Here is a 19,324-nt window from a genome sequence, read left to right as displayed (position 1 = left end):
GGAATTTCTTTTGTTGAGATCAGCACCTAAGGCAATGGAAATGTAATAGCCAATATAGTGTAGTATGTTTATACAATAAGGTGTATCAGCGAGTGCATTAACAAATAGTTTTTCCAGGAGTGCTTCCCCTTCCTTTTATGTTATGGGTATCCCCTTTTCTTTGTTTTAATTTTAGCCTTGTGGGGGGGGGGGGGTTCTCGATAAATACAACAATTATTGTGTTTTTTAACCCCAAGTTAACATCACCTCCCCCCACAAGGCTAAAATTAAAGGCCATGTTAGCTCTTCCAAACACATTCAGAGATCTTGTTAAAGATGACCATCCTAACAGCAATTCCAGTTTGAAAGGCACATTCAAATACTTTAATAAGAAATGCAAACTTTGTAGCTCCACGTGACTTTAATTATACAGAATTGGGCTTGCCAGAACCTAAAATGTTCTATTATTATAACCGTATTTGTGGTATATGCACTAATATGTAAATGCCAACTATTGTACATTGGTAGAACAAAGAGAGCAGTGGGCACACGTATTCTAGAGCATGTAAATAATATATTTAAAAAACTGACAAATTACAGTGTCCCAAGACATTTTAAAGGGGGAGATCGACTGAACGGATAAAGGGTAGAACTCCAGTGTCAATTTTACCTCCGATACCTTCCGTTCCGATGCAATGGGACTAATCGCAGGCGTTGAGCCAGATGTAATAATACAAATGTCGCACGAAGAAGCTGATTGCATATGACATGACTGTTGGATTTGAACGCTGCATGTTGCGTCTTCATCCGAAAGTAAGAGTTGTGGTGTTAGAAATAGAAGATATTGCAGGTAAAATCGCCCGTGGAGTTCTACACTAAGGGTAGGACTACACGGACGTTTTCGGCGCGATCCGATGCACTGCGGCAAAATGCATGAGACGGAAATAAAGTAATAAATAGAAATGTCAGATGAAGTCGCAGGGTTGATCTGACGCAAAACGACTGTCGGACGCAAAACGACTGTCGGATGCAGACGCAGACATGTCGAATGGGATCAACCCGGCGACTTCATCCGACATTTCTATTTCTTACCTTATTTCCGTTGTTTGTGATTTGTTGCAGCTTGCCGGATCTTGCCGAAAACCTCTGTGTAGTCCTACCCTAAGACAGAGGGAAAATTACTGGATATACAAAATGAACACATTAAGTCCAGGAGGCCTCAACATTGACCTTGATTTAGCTGCTTTTAATTGAAATATTCTTCATACCTAAATGTGTCTCAAACAGGCACTACAATAATTTTATATTGTATTTTAGAAGTGTTTTTGATATGAATTTTTCTATAAACAACAAGATGGTGTCAATATATAATTGTGATTAGGCAACAGAATATTTCAAAATAAAACAGGTTAGAAGCAGTAATGTCAAGTTGGTTTTGTATCCCTACTTTGATTGTAATCTTAATGTTTACACAAACTCATTGTCTCCTGTGTTATAATTAGACAGTGTCTAAATGTTGACAACTATATCCATTACAAAGCCCCTAGACAAAGAGGACTTTGCATAAAACTACAGAGGTCCCACAGGGGATCATGGGAGTTGTAGTATAAGGACTAAGTAGAGAAGGTAGGCGGAGACTTATGCTGCAAAAAGAAAATTTTTAAATTGGGAACTAACGAGGGAGCCACACCCTGCCTGAGGAAGCGGACCAGAGAGTCTGTGAAACGTGTAGGAAAAGACAGTTTGGCACCAATTGCTACTCCCTGAACACCAACATATCTCCCAACAGCAGATCCTTCTGAGAAGTCTGGACCTTTATCTTGGAATGGGATGTGCTCTTGATGCTGATCTGTTTATAAGTAGGCAATCTGCTTTCTGTAATTGTTTTAAAATATTTATTAAACAGAATTATACTATTATTTACTCTTTTATCTCCACTTCATGTATTGAGTCATGAATAAACTGTGGAACACAAAACAAATATGACATTCAAGCTGAACATTGACTGTTTGTAAGTAGATGCCCAAAAGGGAAGCCTCATTCATGGGTGCACCTTGGGTGAATCCAATTAACTTTTTAACCCTATTGTGGCTGCATTACCCTTATCAGACAACACAAAACAGTACTGCCCTATGTGCGCTTCCTTCTCTTTCACATATTATGCAGCACCGACCAACATTATGTGAGAGTTGGAATTAAGGCAGCAGTGGAGATACTTAGTGAAGTGCTGCGATATTGATAAAAGCCTCTCCCAGTGCTTTTAATTGCAGCTGTTTATGTAGTATATGTAGTAAGGATAATTTACCAATGCAATGCTATGGGGACCCTGTATTAACACCTGCTGTGTGCTGGCAGATTCCTGGCTTCTCTTGGCAGCCTGCAACCGACTCAAAAGATGCATCAAACGAAGAAAGAGGTTTTCAATATTTTTATTGCGCTTCATATACAATGAACACTGAGTTCCAAATTGTAGGTTGCCTGAGCAGATTTGGGGTAAGTTCTTATTTGTGCCCTGGGTACCCCTGGAACTATAGCAGGGTGACTGTTACCCCAATGTTTCTATATATCTGTAACCTTGTTATGAGCTAAGGGGGCCCAGTCTGAAGGTCAGTTAGGGGGAGATTTGGGGTAAGTTCTTATTTGTGCCCTGGGTACCCCTGGAACTATAGCAGGGTGACTGTTACCCCAATGTTTCTATATATCTGTAACCTTGTTATAAGCTAAGGGGGCCTAGTCTGAAGGTCAGTTAGGGGGAGATTTGGGGTGAGTGCTTATTTGTAACCTGGGTACCCCTGGAACTATAGCAGGGTGACTGTTACCCCAATGTTTCTATATATCTGTAACCTTGTTATGAGCTAAGGGGGCCCAGTCTGAAGGTCAGTTAGGGGGAGATTTGGGGTGAGTGCTTATTTGTACCCTGGGTACCCCTGGAACTATAGCAGGGTGACTGTTACCCCAATGTTTTTATATATCTGTAACCTTGTTATGAGCTAAGGGGGCCCAGTCTGAAGGTCAGTTAGGGGGAGATTTGGGGTGAGTGCTTATTTGTACCCTGGGTACCCCTGCAACTATAGCAGGGTGACTGTTACCCCAATGTTTTTATATATCTGTAACCTTGTTATGAGCTAAGGGGGCCCAGTCTGAAGGTCAGTTAGGGGGAGATTTGGGGTGAGTGCTTATTTGTGCCCTGGGTACCCCTGGAACTATAGCAGGGTGACTGTTACCCCAATGTTTCTATATATCTGTAACCTTGTTATGAGCTAAGGGGGCCCAGTCTGAAGGTCAGTTAGGGGGAGATTTGGGGTGAGTGCTTATTTGTACCTTGGGTACCCCTGGAACTATAGCAGGGTGACTGTTACCCCAATGTTTCTATATATCTGTAACCTTGTTATGAGCTAAGTGGGCCCAGCCCATATATACTGCACTAGTGCTTTTCCCAAGACAGTGCAATGAAACAATGGGAATATAGACAAAAATGTTGATACCCTGGGATGGAGAAGAACTCTCGGGCCAGCGTCCAGGGTTCCCAAGGCTGAGTAACAAATTTGCACCCCAATTATGTGGCTTAACTTAGTTGAAAGGGAGTTGAAAGAAAAGGAAAGCCTGTATCCAAGTGTTGTGCTAACATTTTCCTTTTTCCCAGTGTTCCAGGTGTCCCAAGCGCAGAGTCATAGTCTCACAAACCAGGAAGTATTACAATACTGTTTATGTACATTTGCCCAAAGAAGGACAAAGGTAAGTAAATGTCACCACATCACTTAGTTTTTACTCCTCTAGTAGTTTTCTCTGAGAACCAGACTAGGGAAAAAACTTACCATGGCTTGTTTATAAACACTGGGCACTAACCTGGCCAGTAACCCATAGCAACCAGTCAGTGATTAGCTATTTTCGGCCAGCTGTAGTTTGAACGCTGGAAGCAATCACCTGATTGGTTGCCATGGGTTACTGCCCAGGTGCAAATTTACCCAGTGTTTACAGATAACCCTGACTGATTTTATTTCACTACAGAAGCCCCTCGAGGTAAGAACAGGCTTTTTTTTGTCCCTTCAGGACTAGGGATGCACCAGATACACAGTGTAGTTTTTTTGCTGACTGGAAACCCCCTTAAATAAAGCAAATATGCCTAATGATTTATATTACTCACTATATACAATAAAAGAGTCGCTGCTCTTGGTTCCCACTGTAATAGTATCAACGCTTTTGGTGCTTACTAGGGAATTACTATTTTGAAATCTATATAAACATATATTGGGAACCATAAATAAAACTTCATATGACTTATTCGAAGGTATATATTTCATGGTATTTTTAGAAGGCAAAAATCATAAATGTGTAACAGGACTGCCCTCTGCTGTACTCCCCAGGCAATGACATGAACATGTGAGCATGTGGCTGCTAATACCCTTATTATTTAAAGTAGCGGGGTAAGTTATCCCTTATAATACATGAGTTCCCTGTATAACTCAGCCTGCAGCCTTGTGTCTTTATATGGTCACAGAACAACCCCTCAGTGACTTCTAATATCCTTATCATTTACAGTAATAGGTACATTATCCCTTATAATACATGAGTGATACTCAGCGTTCCCTTTATAACTCAGCCTGCAGCCTTGTGCCTTTATATGGTCACATAACCCCCTCTGTGACTTCTAATATCCTTATCATTTACAATAGGGGGTACATTATCCCTTATAATACATGAGTGATACTCAGAGTTCCCTGTATAACTCAGCCTGCAGCCTTGTGCCTTTATATGGTCACAAAACCCCTCAGAAGAGGTTTTCAGTATTTTTATTTACAAAAAAAAACCGAGTTCCAAATTGTTGGTTGTCTAAGCAGATTTGGGGTAAGTTATTATTTGTACCCTGGGTACCCCTGGAACTATAGCAGGGTGACTGTTACCCCAATGTTTCTATATATCTGTAACCTTGTTATGAGCTAAGGGGGCCCAGTCTGAAGGTCAGTTAGGGGGAGATTTGGGGTGAGTGTTTATTTGTGCCCTGGGTACCCCTGGAACTATAGCAGGGTGACTGTTACCCCAATGTTTCTATATATCTGTAACCTTGTTAAGAGCTAAGTGGGCCCAGCCTGAAGGTCAGTTAGGGGGAGATTTGGGGAGAGTGCATTTTTGTGCCCTGGGTTAACAAAGGGGGATTATCCCTGTATCCCTGGTTCATATTAATTCATTTTCAGGTCCCCAAAACTTTATACATAATCATAAAAATTCTCCAGCCAGCCCGATCGACAAGCCGACCGATATCCACGTCTTCTGCTGATATCAGTTGGCTCGTCTCCCCCCATACACGCACTGAATATCATACGAAAATTTGTTTCATACGATATTATCAGTGCGACACCTTTAGATTGTAAACTCTTTTTGGCAGGGGCCTCTTTACCACTTACCGACCTGCTTTATAAATGCAAAATAATAATATGTTAGTGTTTTTCTTTTAATGGGGTGCCGTATAAGAAGCTGACCACGTGCCTCCTTTAACCAATGTTACATTTAGTAAAAAGTACATTGGGACACATTTTACACTGCACACATAACTTGCATCCCAAGGGGTTCAATTTTATGCCGATTAGGAAGCCAGATCCACGCACATTCAATCTTAAAGGGGCCCAGTAAGCCCCTTACTAGGGGTAGAAGCTATTTAGAAGGTAAAATGGGTAATACAGGGGTATACATTGCAGCCAGTACTGCTGTATGGGGAACAAACAGTTAAATGGAGGTTCCAGTGTAACAGGAGAGAGCCATAGGCAATAGTAAGGTACTTAACAGCAATCTTTAGGGTAATGGGGTTGATGTGGCAAAAGGTTTTGCTTTTTATCAGCACCAAAGTTTCTGCTTGATCCTCATGTACGTGTGTGTGTGTGTATGTTATGACAGCTGTGAAAATTGAGACCAGATATGTATTTTTGTTGGACTGAACTAGTAGTAGAAAACAACATATTTGATTCCCATAACTACATTTTAGAGCTTATTTCTCCATTGTTGCACCAGTGGGAATGTTTTTTGTAGTCTGCCCTCTGCATCTCCGGTTGCGCTGATGGCCACAACCTTGTACTTGCCTGCAATAGTAATGTAGTAATTACTTGGTTTTCTCCTTCAGCTGTCCATTGTGTTTATCAGCCCTATACATATTCCTCTGCTCCCCCCGCAGCCCTATACATATCCCTCTGCTCCCCCCACAGCCCTATACATATCCCTCTGCTCCCCCCAAGCAGCCCTATACATATCCCTCTACTCCCCCCAAGAAGCCCTTTGCATATCCCTCTGCTCTCCCTGAAGGTAGGGTTTTCACCTGGCCGGTATTTTACGGGCCTGGCCGGTAAAAATGATGGTTAATTACAATGTTATTAATAAGGAAAAAAGATAAATATATAGGAAGGCCGGTATTTTTTTCAGAAAAGGTGGCAATCCTACCTGAAGCCCTGTATGTACCTCTCTGCTCCCCCCTAAGCAGCCCTCTTCATATTCCTTTTCTCTCCCCCCCCCCCAAAGCCCTGTACATATCCCTCTGCTCTTTCCCAGCAGCCCTGTTTTTTTTATATAACTAAAATAACACACAGAAACTTTATATTCAGGGTCGGACTGGGCCGGCAGGACACAGGGAAAAAACCCGGTCGGCCCCAGCTCTTTTGGGCCTCAGCGGCCCAGATCCGCACCTATATCTGCGATACGAACACTTCTTAAAAACATTTTGCGCATTCGCTCATGCGCACATGTGCGGCGAGCTGTCGCATGCACACATGCATCGTGCTGGCACAGCAGGGGGGCCCGGGGGCAGTAGCCCCACTGGCCCCCAGGCCCTCCAGTTCGACCCTGTTTATATTCCAGTTCATGCAACTATAAGTTTAAACAGTAGATGGCTCTAGATTTCAACCCCTGGAGTGATATTTTTAATAGAGGTTTCCGTTATTCGAATTATGGAAAGGCCGTCTCCCACTGACTCCATTTTATTCAAATAATCTAAATTAAAAGAAAAAAAGTACAGCATTTTTCTCTGTAATAATAAAGCAGTAGCTTGTACTTGATCCCAACTAAGATATAATTAGTCCTTATTGGAAGCAAAACCATATTACATTAAAAGTCAGATGGCACACACTTAAGTAATTGTGCTAAAACTTTGGTGATTTATTGAGATCTCCCACTTGGAAGCAAAACCAGACTACTGGGTTTATTTAATGTTTACCTGATTTTCTAGTAGATTTAAGGAATAAAGTTCCAAATTAAGGAAAGATCCCTTATCTGGAAAACCCCAGGCAAGTTATACAGGGAACTCTGAGTATCACTCATGTATTATAAGGGATAATGTACCCCCTACTGTAAATGATAAGGATATTAGAAGTCACTGAGGGGTTGTTCTGTGACCATATAAAGGCACAAGGCTGCAGGCTAAGTTATACAGGGAACTCTCCGTATCATTCCTGAGTTATACATTTCTCTAATGCACAAAAGTCACAAATCTGTTTTATATTTTATTAATTTACAGTATATATAGTGTCATCATAAATACTGGCACTCACCATATTGCAACTGAATCTCCTGGGTGCTTCCCATTTAGTCAAATAATGAGACATATTGGAAGCACTCACCGGCATAATAACAAGTGAATTTATAATTTGGAGCTTCATATAATCCCCCACACCTGATGACACCATAGCCTGACAATTGTATCCTTATAAATGGTGCACAAAAGTCTAATTTGTGTCACATGACTCACTGAATTTGTGTATTATAATAAATGATGTATCCCCTGTAGTTCCAAGACCGTTATATAAGCAATTTGCCTTCTGCCTCATGCTTTTATATGGTCATCGAACTACTCGGTTACTATCCTTCTATTTTAAAATAGGGAATGCAATATTCACTATATGATCGATGATTTGTGAGGTGTTTAGTCATAACTGATGCTGGAGATCTTGCTTGTTTTTACATGATTATATTGTAATATTAGGGATCACGTAGGAGTTATATTTCCTGTTTAAAAAGTACTTGGCCTACAATGTTATGCCTTTATACGGTCATAATACATGTATTGCCGATCATAAAACATACTGATATTTCATTATTTCCTACAGAGGGAGATACATGATCCCCCTGTTTAATGTTACAACAGAAGCTGTCAAAGTCTACAGAGAAATTAGTAGTAATAGAAGTAGATTAAGGGAAATTCCAGCTAAACCTCTATTTGTACATATAACTACATATCCATCCAGGGAGCGACAAGACCTTGCTTTGTTTTATTCTTATTTTAAGATAAGAGGGCTAAGTGCCCGGTCTGTTTGTTCTCCCTCCTCCACGGGATGCTGAGACGGTTTTATTGCCCTGATTTTCTTTCGCTGCTGCACCAGGCTGAAGTCCAGTACTATTTGCCTTTTACTGACCATTCTGTCATTGGCTTGTGCTGTTGCTTTCACATTCTCATTAAAGGATAAGTAAACCTTTAAAATAAGTGAATATGTAAAACTGATGAGGTGGCTATTCTAAGAACATTCACAATTTACATTCATTATTTATTTTGTTTTTATTCCAAGATATTAAAGGATACATGTGCTGTTAATATGAATGAATTGTGTTACAGCTGCGCCACCTGCTGGTTATTTTCCCACCATTCTGGCCACCAAGTAGTCCAGGAAGTTGTCAGGAGAAAGAAAGAGGCTGCTCTGATGTTCTTCTGCTTAGGAAAGATGTGAGACAGGTTTCTAATGTTTTTCCAAAGCAGAAGAACTTCAGAGCAGCCTCTTTCTTTCTCCTGACAACTTCCTGGACTACTTGGTGGTCAGACTGGTGGGAAAATGACCAGCAGGTGGCGCAGCTGTACCGAAATTCATTCACATCAACAGCACATGTATCCTTTAATATCTTGGAATAAAAACAAAATAAATAATGAATGTAATTTTAAAGTTCTTAGAATAGCACCCTCATCAATTTTAAAGGTTTACTTATACTTTAATCCATGGTTTAAAAGAGGGGTGCAGAGTACAGGTGTGGGATCCATTATCCAGAAACCCATTATCCAGAAAGCTCCAAATTACGGAAAGGCCGTCTCCCATAGACTCCATTATAATCAAATAATCCAGATTTTTTTAAATTAATGCCCTTTTTCTCTGTAATAATAAAACAGGAGCTTGTACTTGATCCCAACTAAGATATAATTAATCCTTATTGGAGGCAAGCCATACCTATTGGGTGTATTTAATATTAAAATGATTTTTCATTTGATGAAGATCTAAATTAAAGAAATATCTGTTATCAGGAAACTCCCAGGTCCTGAGCATTCTGGATAATATATCCCATACCTGTATAGTATTTTCTTTGGGTTTTTGCTTAATCCAGGGTACTGTAAGGTTGCATGAAACGGAAGCTATATATGGGTACCTGGGGTAACTAACAGACTGACCACTATTCTTATAGATATCTACCACTTTCTAGGTTATATACGTCTGGCAGAACACACATATCTGTTACTGGCACAATAAGGCTTTTTTTCAGTGAAAATGTAAGGCTAAATTTTAGAGGTATCCGGTCATCCTAAAATAGTCCCCCCACCAAAGATGCTGGCTCATAGAGGCCACACTCTGGCTGGGGGAAACAGTTGTTTCTGGGTATTTTTTACGTGCCCTACACCAGGAAGAAGCTTTAGGTGATAGCGGCCATGTTTGGGGCACATGCATGCGCATAATGAACAAATGCCACAGCATGCCTGGTTGCACCTCCCGGTGCAGGTGTCCTAGCGCTGGCAGGGGCAATTTCAAAAGAAAATACTGTCTCCCCCAACTAGAGTGCGGGCTATTAGCCTACACATTTGGTGGGGGAAACTATTTTGGGGTGACAGGTAGGGTTGTCACCTTTTCTGGAAAAAATACGGGCCTTCCTATATTCTTGCCGTATTTTGCTATTAATAACGTTGGCATCAAGCATCGTTTTTTCGACCAGGCCGGTAAAATACTGGCCATGTGGCAACTCTAGTGACAGGTCGCCTTTAAGCAGAGTCGACTGGTTGATGGAAGATTAGAAAGAAAGGTAAAATCACTGAGAGGTGCCAAGTTGTCAATATAGCCCCATTAATCCTAGTCACTTACTACCCTGGGCTGGTGCTCCTCTTCTTCAAACGAGCCCTGACAACTTTTTGCTGAACGCCATGCCGCCATCTTTTTCCAGACGTCTCCCTTCATGCTTATGAAATGCTTTCTGAAAATTCTGTACTGTCCATTTGTAGCAGTTCGGATATAGTACCCTGGTCTGCTGAAGAAGAGGAGCACTAGCCCTGGGTTGCAGATAAGTGAATAAAATCACTGGGGGTGCATTAACTTGACACCTCTCAGTGGTTCAAACTTTCCTTCTTGTTTTATTGACACAAGAAACATTTGCAAATGTATTGGCTGCCAATCCCTGGTGCCGCACAAATTATAACCAATCAGATGTGTGTTATTATCATTTTGGCTGCAGTCGTTAAAAACCTAATGCTGATTGGTTGCTCTTGGTTTCTTTGTGAGAATGTCCCGTTATCGATGTAATAGAAATACTGTGTGCAACTTGCAGCTAATATAATTGTTATACAATTTGGATTTAATATTATCCAACGTATCCTACAGTTAAGGGTGGTGGCACCCGCCCAGCGCCGTCCATCGTCAAATCTCCTCTTCTTTGGGCGACTAATCCTCCCGAAATGCCTTCCTGCCGGCTAGAATGTAAATCGCCAGCAGGATGGAATTCGAATTGCTTAATTTTCCGAAGTCACCGAAGTTTCCTCTGAAAGGGGGATTTCAGAAAGCGAATGCGATTCGAGTGCCATCGCGCTGGCGATTTACATTCTAGCAAGCATTTTGGGGAGATTAGTCGCCCAAGGAAGAAGAGATTTGTCGCTGGGCAAATAATTTCCCCGGAATCGAATCTTGTGCCACCACCCTAACGCATTGCATAGCAAAATGTGTGTGGCGATCCCCCCGGGGGGTCACTGATATAGGAGGGATTAGCGTAAAAGTCAATTAGGAAGACATTTGGGAGAATCCCTATTTGATCTTCTGTATACAAGTGGAAGCTCAGATTGAAGGTCAGTTAAGATTTGGAGTAAACATATATTTACTGCCCTAGATGGCGGATGAAACAAAGGTTTTTAAAAAGTCTCATATATTTGTACCTTTGTTTTGAGCTTAGTGGCCCCTGCTCAAATACTCGACTTTAAAAGGGGACCTTGAACTAATATATATTCTTAGCACTGTTATATGGGATACATTATCCAGACGTACTTGCTTAGCAGAGTATGTAGTCTCTTTGCCTGGGAAACTGACAGGATCTTGATTAACTCCTGGTTATGCTGGCTAGTTAGAATTGATTATTCATCTCCTGCAATGCACAAACTTGACTTTATAGACTGTGAATTAGCAAAGCCTGAAGCAAGGGAAACTACACCCAAAAGCCAGCCTTCCTTCCTTTCTCTGTTAGCTGCACGTTCATCTGGAGGCCATGAAAATTCCCATACTCAGAACCTAGGGGCCATTTCTATTAAACCTCGTTTTTTTCTGGTCCAGTTTTTAAAGGGGAAAACTCATATTTTTAGAGGAAAAAAAATACATTTTTTTTTAGAGATTTACTATACAGTACCCCAAAGCTGCTAAAGTCAGAATCTGGAAATAATTCAGCTAAAACCTGTAGAAATCAATGGCAGATGTCCCTGAAGATGTTTCTCGACATCGTGATCTGTGCTGGTTTTCATACGATAATCCCAAAAAGTCAGGGTTTTCAGTAAAATGGAGCGATTCAGGCATCAAACTCAAAAAGTTGTACCATTCAAATTTTGCTTGATTTTTTAGAGACTTTTCTCGACAAAATCAAGCAACAGTCACCCTGCTATAGTTCCAGGGGTGCCCAGGGCACAAATAATTGCTCAACCCAGATCTCCCCCCTAAGGGGCCTTCAGGCTGGGCCCCCTTAGCTCATAACAAGGTTACAGATATATAGAAACATTGGGGTGTCACCCTGCGATAGTTCCAGGGGTACCCAGTGCACAAATAAGCACTCACCCCAAATCTCCCCCTAACTGACCTTCAGACTGGGCCCCCTTAGCTCATAACAAGGTTACAGATATATAGAAACATTGGGGTAACAGTCACCCTGCTATAGTTCCAGGGGTACCCAGGGTACAAATAAGCACTCACCCCAAATCTCCCCCTAACTGACCTTCAGGCTGGGCCCCCTTAGCTCATAACAAGGGTACAGATATATAGAAACATTGGGGTAACAGTCACCCTGCTATAGTTCCAGGGGTACCCAGGGCACAAATAAGCACTCACCCCAAATCTCACCCTAACTGGTCTACAGACTGGACCCCCTTAGCTCATAACAAGGTCACAGATATTTAGAAACATTGGGGTAACAGTCACCCTGCTATAGTTCCAGGGGTACCCAGGGCACAAATAAACACTTACCCCAAATCTCCCCCTAACTGACCTACAGACTGGGCCCCCTTAGCTCATAGCAAGGTTACAGATATATAGAAACATTGGGGTAACAGTCACCCTGCTATAGTTCCAGGGGTACCCAGGGCACAAATAAACACTCACCCCAAATCTCCCCCTAACTGACCTTCAGACTGGGCCCCCTTTGCTCATAACAAGGTTACAGATATATAGAAACATTGGGGTAACAGTCAACCTGCTATACTTCCCACACCAACTTATTCAAGCTGATTTCTTGATAAATTAGTTACATTTGTGAATGGGAGTTTGTTTTAATAAAAACAATGATATAATCGAGGTTTAGAAAATAACCCTCAGTGTCGTATATTGATGGGATTGGCCACCGTAGAAGAGCATTCAGCAGTCCTGAACTGCCCCGTGGCAATTACCAAAGGGTGTCTGTAAGATTCTACGAACAGTCACTATTAGTGGGGGTTAGGGTTGCCACCTGCCCGGTAAAAATGTTGGTTTATCCCAATGTTATTAATAGGGAAAATGCTAAATATATAGGAAGGCCGTTTCCCCCCCCCCCCCGAAAAGGTGGTAACCCTAGTGGGTAGGATGTTTGGGCCTCTATGTAGTTGAAATGCCAAGGCCTATTTTATATCACAGTCCGGTCCATAGTCAGCACTATTACATCACCAAAGGGTGGGGGCCCTGCTTTAAGTTTAACCAACCACCTGCCCAAACGGCTTAACCTCTTGCCCAAAACCCACGAGCAGGCCCTTGGGTCTAATGGGTTTTGAGTCAAAATGCTCATCGCTAAAGTGAAAAGTAAAAGAGTTGGAGAAGTACACTAAATAAGGAGGCGCAAAAAGGGTACGGAAGTAGTCGTTTATTAAAATTGGGTTCCTACCTAACTTTTGTGTCTCCCCGTATAAAAGCCGAGTTCGGCATGTGCGGTGGCAATCTAATTGCAGCTTGCACACATTTATGTGACCACGTGTATGTCACTTAACCCTGAAGGAAATGTTTCACCACTTAAAGTTAATGATTGATTGATTGATTGAAAGCCCTTTATGTGTATTTGGAGGTTATTCATTTTTTAACTACTGTGCAATTGCTTCAGGCTTGTAGCAACTTGGTTATTTCATACCTTTCCCTTCCAGAGCTGAATCAGGTAAGTGCACAGTACACTGGAATGTGCTTGTTCCACAAAAGCTCTTTTTTAAATTTAATTTAATGAAAATACAGATATGGCATGTTAATATGAACTTAAGTGGCAGGTGAAATGTTTGCAGTTGGGCAATACCTATCCAGGCCTTTATTGATCCACACTCTGCAGTTTAGTATGTTATACAATGGCCACTTCTAAGCACTTTATAACTGGTCTTCATTATTTATTTTTTATTGTTTTTGAATTATTCGCCTTCTTCTTCTGACTCTTTCCAGCTTTCAAATTGGAGTACCTCCAGGAATTCCACCTTTCGAGCCTTATCTATAAAGCAAGTAAGCAGTTGTGAGAAACTTGCTTCCGTGGTCGGATTAGAGGATAAGCCCGCCTCGGGCAATGCAGGGATCACCACCGAGAACCATGAAAGGGCTGCTGATCTTCATTATTATCTTTTTCTTTGTATAGCAATGACTTATAAGGCAGTTATTTTCAAAGAATGTTTAAACGTGAAAGTAAAGTTCAACCACTGGGGAGGGTACCAAATGTTAGGCACCCCCAGTGATTTTAATCACTTGCCTGATACCCCAGGTCAGTGCTCCTTCCATGATTCCTGAAGACATGGACAAAAGCATGCACTAGCTCAGGGTAAAATGTACAGTAGTCACTGGGTCACTGCATTTTTTACTTGACTTCATATAGATCCCTGACCCAGTGTAGCTTACCATCTAATATTCCTTTCTTTTTTTAGAATGAATGAGAATATGCAGTCCTCAAAAGAAGAGATCGCAATGGGCCAGAAGAGTCCTCGGGGTAGCAGGTTGGAGCAAGGATTGTGAGCGGTGGGTGGATGTGAGCTGGGGGTAGTAGGGTGCAAGGGGGGCCAGTGGAGCTTACAATCTCATTTTCCTTTCTTTTCGTAGAATGATTGAGAATATGCAGTCCTGAATTAGAGAGATCACAGTGGGCCAGAAGAAGCAGAGTCGGCAGGAAGCAGGTTGGTGCAAGGATTGTGACGGTGGGTGGGTGTGAGCCGGGGTAGTAGGGTGCAAGGGGGGCCCAGTGGAGCTTACAATCTCATTTTCCTTTCTTTTGCTGGAATGAATAAGAATATGCAGTCCCCAATGGAAGATATCGGAATGGGCCAGAAGAAGCAGAGACGGCAGGGGAAGCAGGTTGGTGCAAGGATTATGACCAGTGGTTGTTAGCTGGGGGTAGTAGGGTGCAAGGGGGCTCAGTGGAGCTTACAATCTAATTTTCATTTCTTTTCCTAGAATGAATGAGAATATGCAGTCCCCAATAGAAGAGATTGCAATGGGCCAGAAGCAGTGTTGGCAGGGGAGCAGGTTGGTGCAAGGATTGTGAGCGGTGGGTGGATGTTAGCTGGGGGTAGTAGGGTACAAGGGGGCCCAGTGGAGCTTACAATCTAATTTTCCTTTCTTTTTCTGTAATGAATAAGAATATGCAGTCCCCAATGGAAGAGATCGGAATGGGCCAGAAGAAGCAGAGTCGGCAGGGGAAGCAGTTGGGTACATGGATTGTGAGTAGTGGGTGGGTGTGAGCGGGGGGGAAAGTAGGGTGCAGGGGGAGTTGGGTGTGAGCGGTGGAGGTTTAGGGGCGCAGCATCTTGAAATCCAGCCCTGTGTATCAGAGAGCAGCAGGCTTCACACAGAAACTAGCGTACGTATCTCTGCCGTCATCATAATAATCAGCCTTGTGTGTATTTTGAGTCTGACATGGCTGACTTAAGGCACAATTTCATAGGGTTTTTGTTGTGCAGTAGGGTGTGAAATTCCGTGCCAGCAGCTCTGCCTTTGCTCCTAAATGGGCTCTTGAGAGGGATTATAGCTGAGATGATACAAGTCTTTCTTTGAATGCACAAATAGCAATAAGTGATGTTAGTTATCTTTAGCGCTTGTTCCTAGTAATAAGCTTGAGTAGCACAAGCAGCATCAATAACTTGCCGGCTTTATACTTTCAGGCGGCAGAAATGTACTTGTTGGGATTCTCTGAAACAGGTGGAAACTTTTCATTCATGTGACAAAGCCATAAGCACATGATTCTGTGTGTTATGTTTAACCTTTGGGCGCCCCAGCTCTTTCCATCATCTGCTTAAAAACAGTGACCCATATTCCAGCAATAGAAAAGAGTAATTTAAATGAAATGCATAAATAATTTAGACTAATTCTTGGGTGGTGATGCCGAACCCTAGACTTAACCTGCTAAAGGTTGGGAAACTCTGAGTTAGTTTTTATTGCTCATCTTTCTATTGAGGCCTCTCCTATTTATATTCCAGTCTCTTATTCAAATCAGTGCATGGTTGCTAGGGGAATTTGGACCCTAGCTACCAGGTCTGCCACTGAACAAACTGGGTGGGCAGTACGCCTCCAGAGGAGGACAGTCCTGCCAACCAAGTGATATGGGGCCACAAAATTTCTGATAGTAGCCAACTAACCCCATGTCATATGGGTGATAATGCTTAATTTTTTTTTTTTTTCAAACATGTTTTTATTCGAAGTGATAAAGCAAAATCACAAGACATACTGTTACAGATTACCATGAAGCAGATAATACCGTGATTATGGCAATAAACGTAAACATAACAATAACAATTTAAACAGTCAGCTCAGTTATGGCGAATAGCATGGGGGGGTCGATCCTGTAAGAGTTAGTTCAGATAAGAGGTCAATAGTCTGTTGGTTTGGTGACTTCTGGGAGGTGCAGTATCGGGTTGTAATTACTCTTGTTGTAGTGCTGCTAGATATTGGGATGACTCCATGATCAAAGGGTGATTCTTGAGAGTTTCCATATCATACCATGCGGTATGTCGAAAGGTGTAGATTGTGAGGCATTTAATTCGTTGTGGGAGGTGCGCTATATAGGTAGACCAGTTGTCCAAAAATTTAGATGTATCGTGTTCGTTCTTGGTTACGGTTTCCAACCAGTCCATATGGAAAATGTGATGTTATTTTTGTTTTACTAATATCATTGGGGGGCGTGTAGCCATTGTTGTAATAAGGTTTTCCTGGCTGCTGCAGCCAGTCTTCCCATAAGGCGTTTGTCGGTTGTTGATATTTGTGTAAATGAAATAGGATTGCTGAACAGCGCCCATTCTACATGTATTTGGAGGGGCTTCCCAATCATCTGTGCACCGTATGAAACAACTTCCTTCCAAAAAGATTGCATTAATGGACAAGACCATAAGGTATGTATTAGGTTTGCAGCAGGAGCATGGCATTTTAAGCATTTATCTGAGGAGAGGTTACCCATCTTGAATCTTCTTATTGGTGTAAGATATGAATTATGAAGAATTTGAAGTGACATTTCCTGATATCTACTTGCCGGAAGTAATGTCATAATTTTAGAATGAAGTTTCAAAACGTCTGATTCCATAATGTTGGGTAATTCCGTAGTCCATTTAAAGTTAGGTTTATCATCATCTACGTTTAATACTGGTCTAATAGTATGATAAATGTGTGAGGTTGTGAGTTTCCTATTCTTGTGTTTCCATAGTTGGTTATGTTTGTCATTATCTGTTAGGAGTTGTACTATAGTGTTCGCAAAATGAATGATTTGCATACTTAAGTATAGATGGGAGTTAGTAAAAGGGAATTTGTCAGTTAGTTTATTCAAAGAGAATATTGAATAGTCGTTATCTAGTATGTCGTGTATGTTATGGAGGCCGTTAACACTCCAGGAAGATAATGCTTAATTTAAACACAAATTACCATTCACTTTTAAAGGGGTTGTTCACCTTTGAGTTAGATTTTAGTATGACGTAGGGAAGAATAATCTGAGACAATTTTCAATTGGTTTTCACTTTTTATTATTTCTGGTTTTTAAGTTTATTTAGCTTTTAATCCAACAGCTTTCCAGTTTGCAATATCGGCAATCTGGTTGCTAGGGTCCAAATTACCCTAGGAACCATGCATTGATTTGAATGAGAATATGGAATATTAATAGGGGAGGTGTCGGAACAGAAAGATGAGTAATAAAAAGTAGATTTGTAGCCTCGCAGTGCTTGTTTTTTTAAATGGGCTCAGTGACCCCCTTTTGAAAACTAGAGTCAGGAGAAGAAGGCAAATAATTCATTAACTTTAAGAAATACATAATGAAGAACAATTGAAAAGTTGGCCATTCTATAACATGTCTAGATCTTGGCCATGTCTAGATCTTGATAATACAGCTGTAAGGGGCCCGACGGCTCAGCCAGGGGTAGCGGACCAAGGAGGAAGCGCAGTCCAACCAGAACGAGGTATCCAAGGGGTTAAGAGAAAGGCAAAGTCAGGTCCAGGCAAAAGGGTCGGTACAGGCGGCAAAGGTTCAATACACGGTTTTACAGGCAAGGTCAAGATCAGGATCAATAGCAGAAGTAACATAGCGCACCCAGGAATTTACTATGTGGAACCTATTGTAGGGCAAAGTCAGCAGCGATCCAGCGTCTTTTATAGGCCTCCTTTGGCGCCAAAAACGGATGCAGTGACGTCATGGCGTTGGTGACCAAACCGACGCCAGCGACTTGTCTGACACTGGCGTGATGTGAGAGAGCTGCGCCCAGAAGGGGCCGCATGGGAGACCCACCATTGGGATCTGTGATTAAGTGTCCTAGTGACACGACAACCAGTGGCCTAACTAGATTTTACTGGGCCCCACAGCAAATAAATTTTAGGGCCCCAAACATATCCAGAGGTTGTCCTGTTTTACCAAAATGTATTGAAATTGTACATGAATTTGAGCCTCATGGGGCCCCCTATACCTCCTGGGCCCCCTGCAGCCGCAGGGTCTGCTTCCTCTGTAGTTACGCCCCTGACGACAACGCGTCAGGCGAGAGATGACTATATAATAAAGCTTCAATTTTTAATTTACTATTTTCCTGGTCTGATCAATACGTGAGTTTGCCAGTGTGCCCGGCACCAACATTTATACTTATTGTATACGGATTGTCCGCTCCCCTGAGCTGAGGACCTGGGGCTGGAGCACCTGGGCCACGTCTTTACTTTGGTGAGTGATTCTACTACATCTGCCTTATGCTTGAAAAGTCATTAATTCAATTTTTTTCCCAAGGACCGGCGGGGGGGGCGGGAGGGGGTTCAGGAGGGGTTTGGAAAGGGGGGGAGTAGGGGGTCGGATTAGTTGGGGGGTTCAGGAGGGGTTGGCGTCCAATTTGGGCATCTTGGCGTCCAATTTGGTCGCGCCACATTAATTGTTTGGTGGCCCAGTTCATGACTGTCCGCAGACCAGTTCTGGGCCATGGCCCGGCAGTTGGGGACCCCTAGGGTACACAGCAGATAAGCTCTGTAGAATACAATGGTGTTATCTGTTATCCACTATTTATCCTGTGCCATATAGTCTTTTTTCAATTTCTACCATTGCTACTCAGCAGCTTGTTAATATGAACTATAGTAGTGTTTCTGAAGCAAACACACCAGTTTTACCAGTGCAGGGCAACACTGCATGATATTTTCATTACTTTAAAACTTTAAAACACTTTTATTTTTTGGTGTTACTGTTCCTTTAAGGTACGAAGATCCAAATTATGGAAAGATCCGTTATCCAGGAAGCCTTCGTTGCGAGCATTCTGGATAATAGATCCCGTACCTGTTTGGGTATTTCCAAAAGTGTCTCGACAGAGCTGTACAATAATATAATTTAGAGAATGAGGGATGATGCCAGCCATCCACTAGGGGGGCAAAGTGTCGGAGAGTATGTGCTCTAGTTTTTATTTACACTTGCTATACCCAAAACACATTAGTATATGAAAATCACTGTT

General features: G+C 42.0%; 1 protein-coding gene across 2 annotated transcripts in view; it reads left to right on the top strand.

Moving 5' to 3' along the window:
* Positions 1-1,671: 1,671 nt before the first annotated feature.
* ptges.L (prostaglandin E synthase L homeolog) overlaps positions 1,672-19,324 on the top strand; it is a 40,021-nt gene continuing 22,368 nt past the window's right edge. Inside the window, exons 1-9 of one of the 2 annotated variants that reach the window (XM_018241379.2) lie at positions 1,672-1,838; positions 2,335-2,472; positions 3,623-3,714; positions 13,836-13,892; positions 14,306-14,396; positions 14,478-14,551; positions 14,664-14,729; positions 14,829-14,900; positions 15,014-15,094. In XM_018241379.2, the coding sequence (XP_018096868.1) occupies positions 14,830-14,900; positions 15,014-15,094 (152 nt within the window). In that variant the 5' untranslated portion in view covers positions 1,672-1,838; positions 2,335-2,472; positions 3,623-3,714; ... (3 more) ...; positions 14,664-14,729; position 14,829. Of the gene's footprint in view, positions 1,839-2,334; positions 2,473-3,622; positions 3,715-3,926; positions 4,000-13,835; positions 13,893-14,305; positions 14,397-14,477; positions 14,552-14,663; positions 14,730-14,828; positions 14,901-15,013; positions 15,095-19,324 lie in introns of those variants that run through there. The other variant, XM_041572468.1, reaches the window with a different exon arrangement.

This window comes from Xenopus laevis, chromosome 8L (genome assembly GCF_017654675.1).
Source record: "Xenopus laevis strain J_2021 chromosome 8L, Xenopus_laevis_v10.1, whole genome shotgun sequence".
Lineage (NCBI taxonomy): Eukaryota > Metazoa > Chordata > Amphibia > Anura > Pipidae > Xenopus > Xenopus laevis.
Note: the sequence above shows the minus strand (reverse complement) of the source record. Positions and strands in the feature narration are given on the sequence as shown.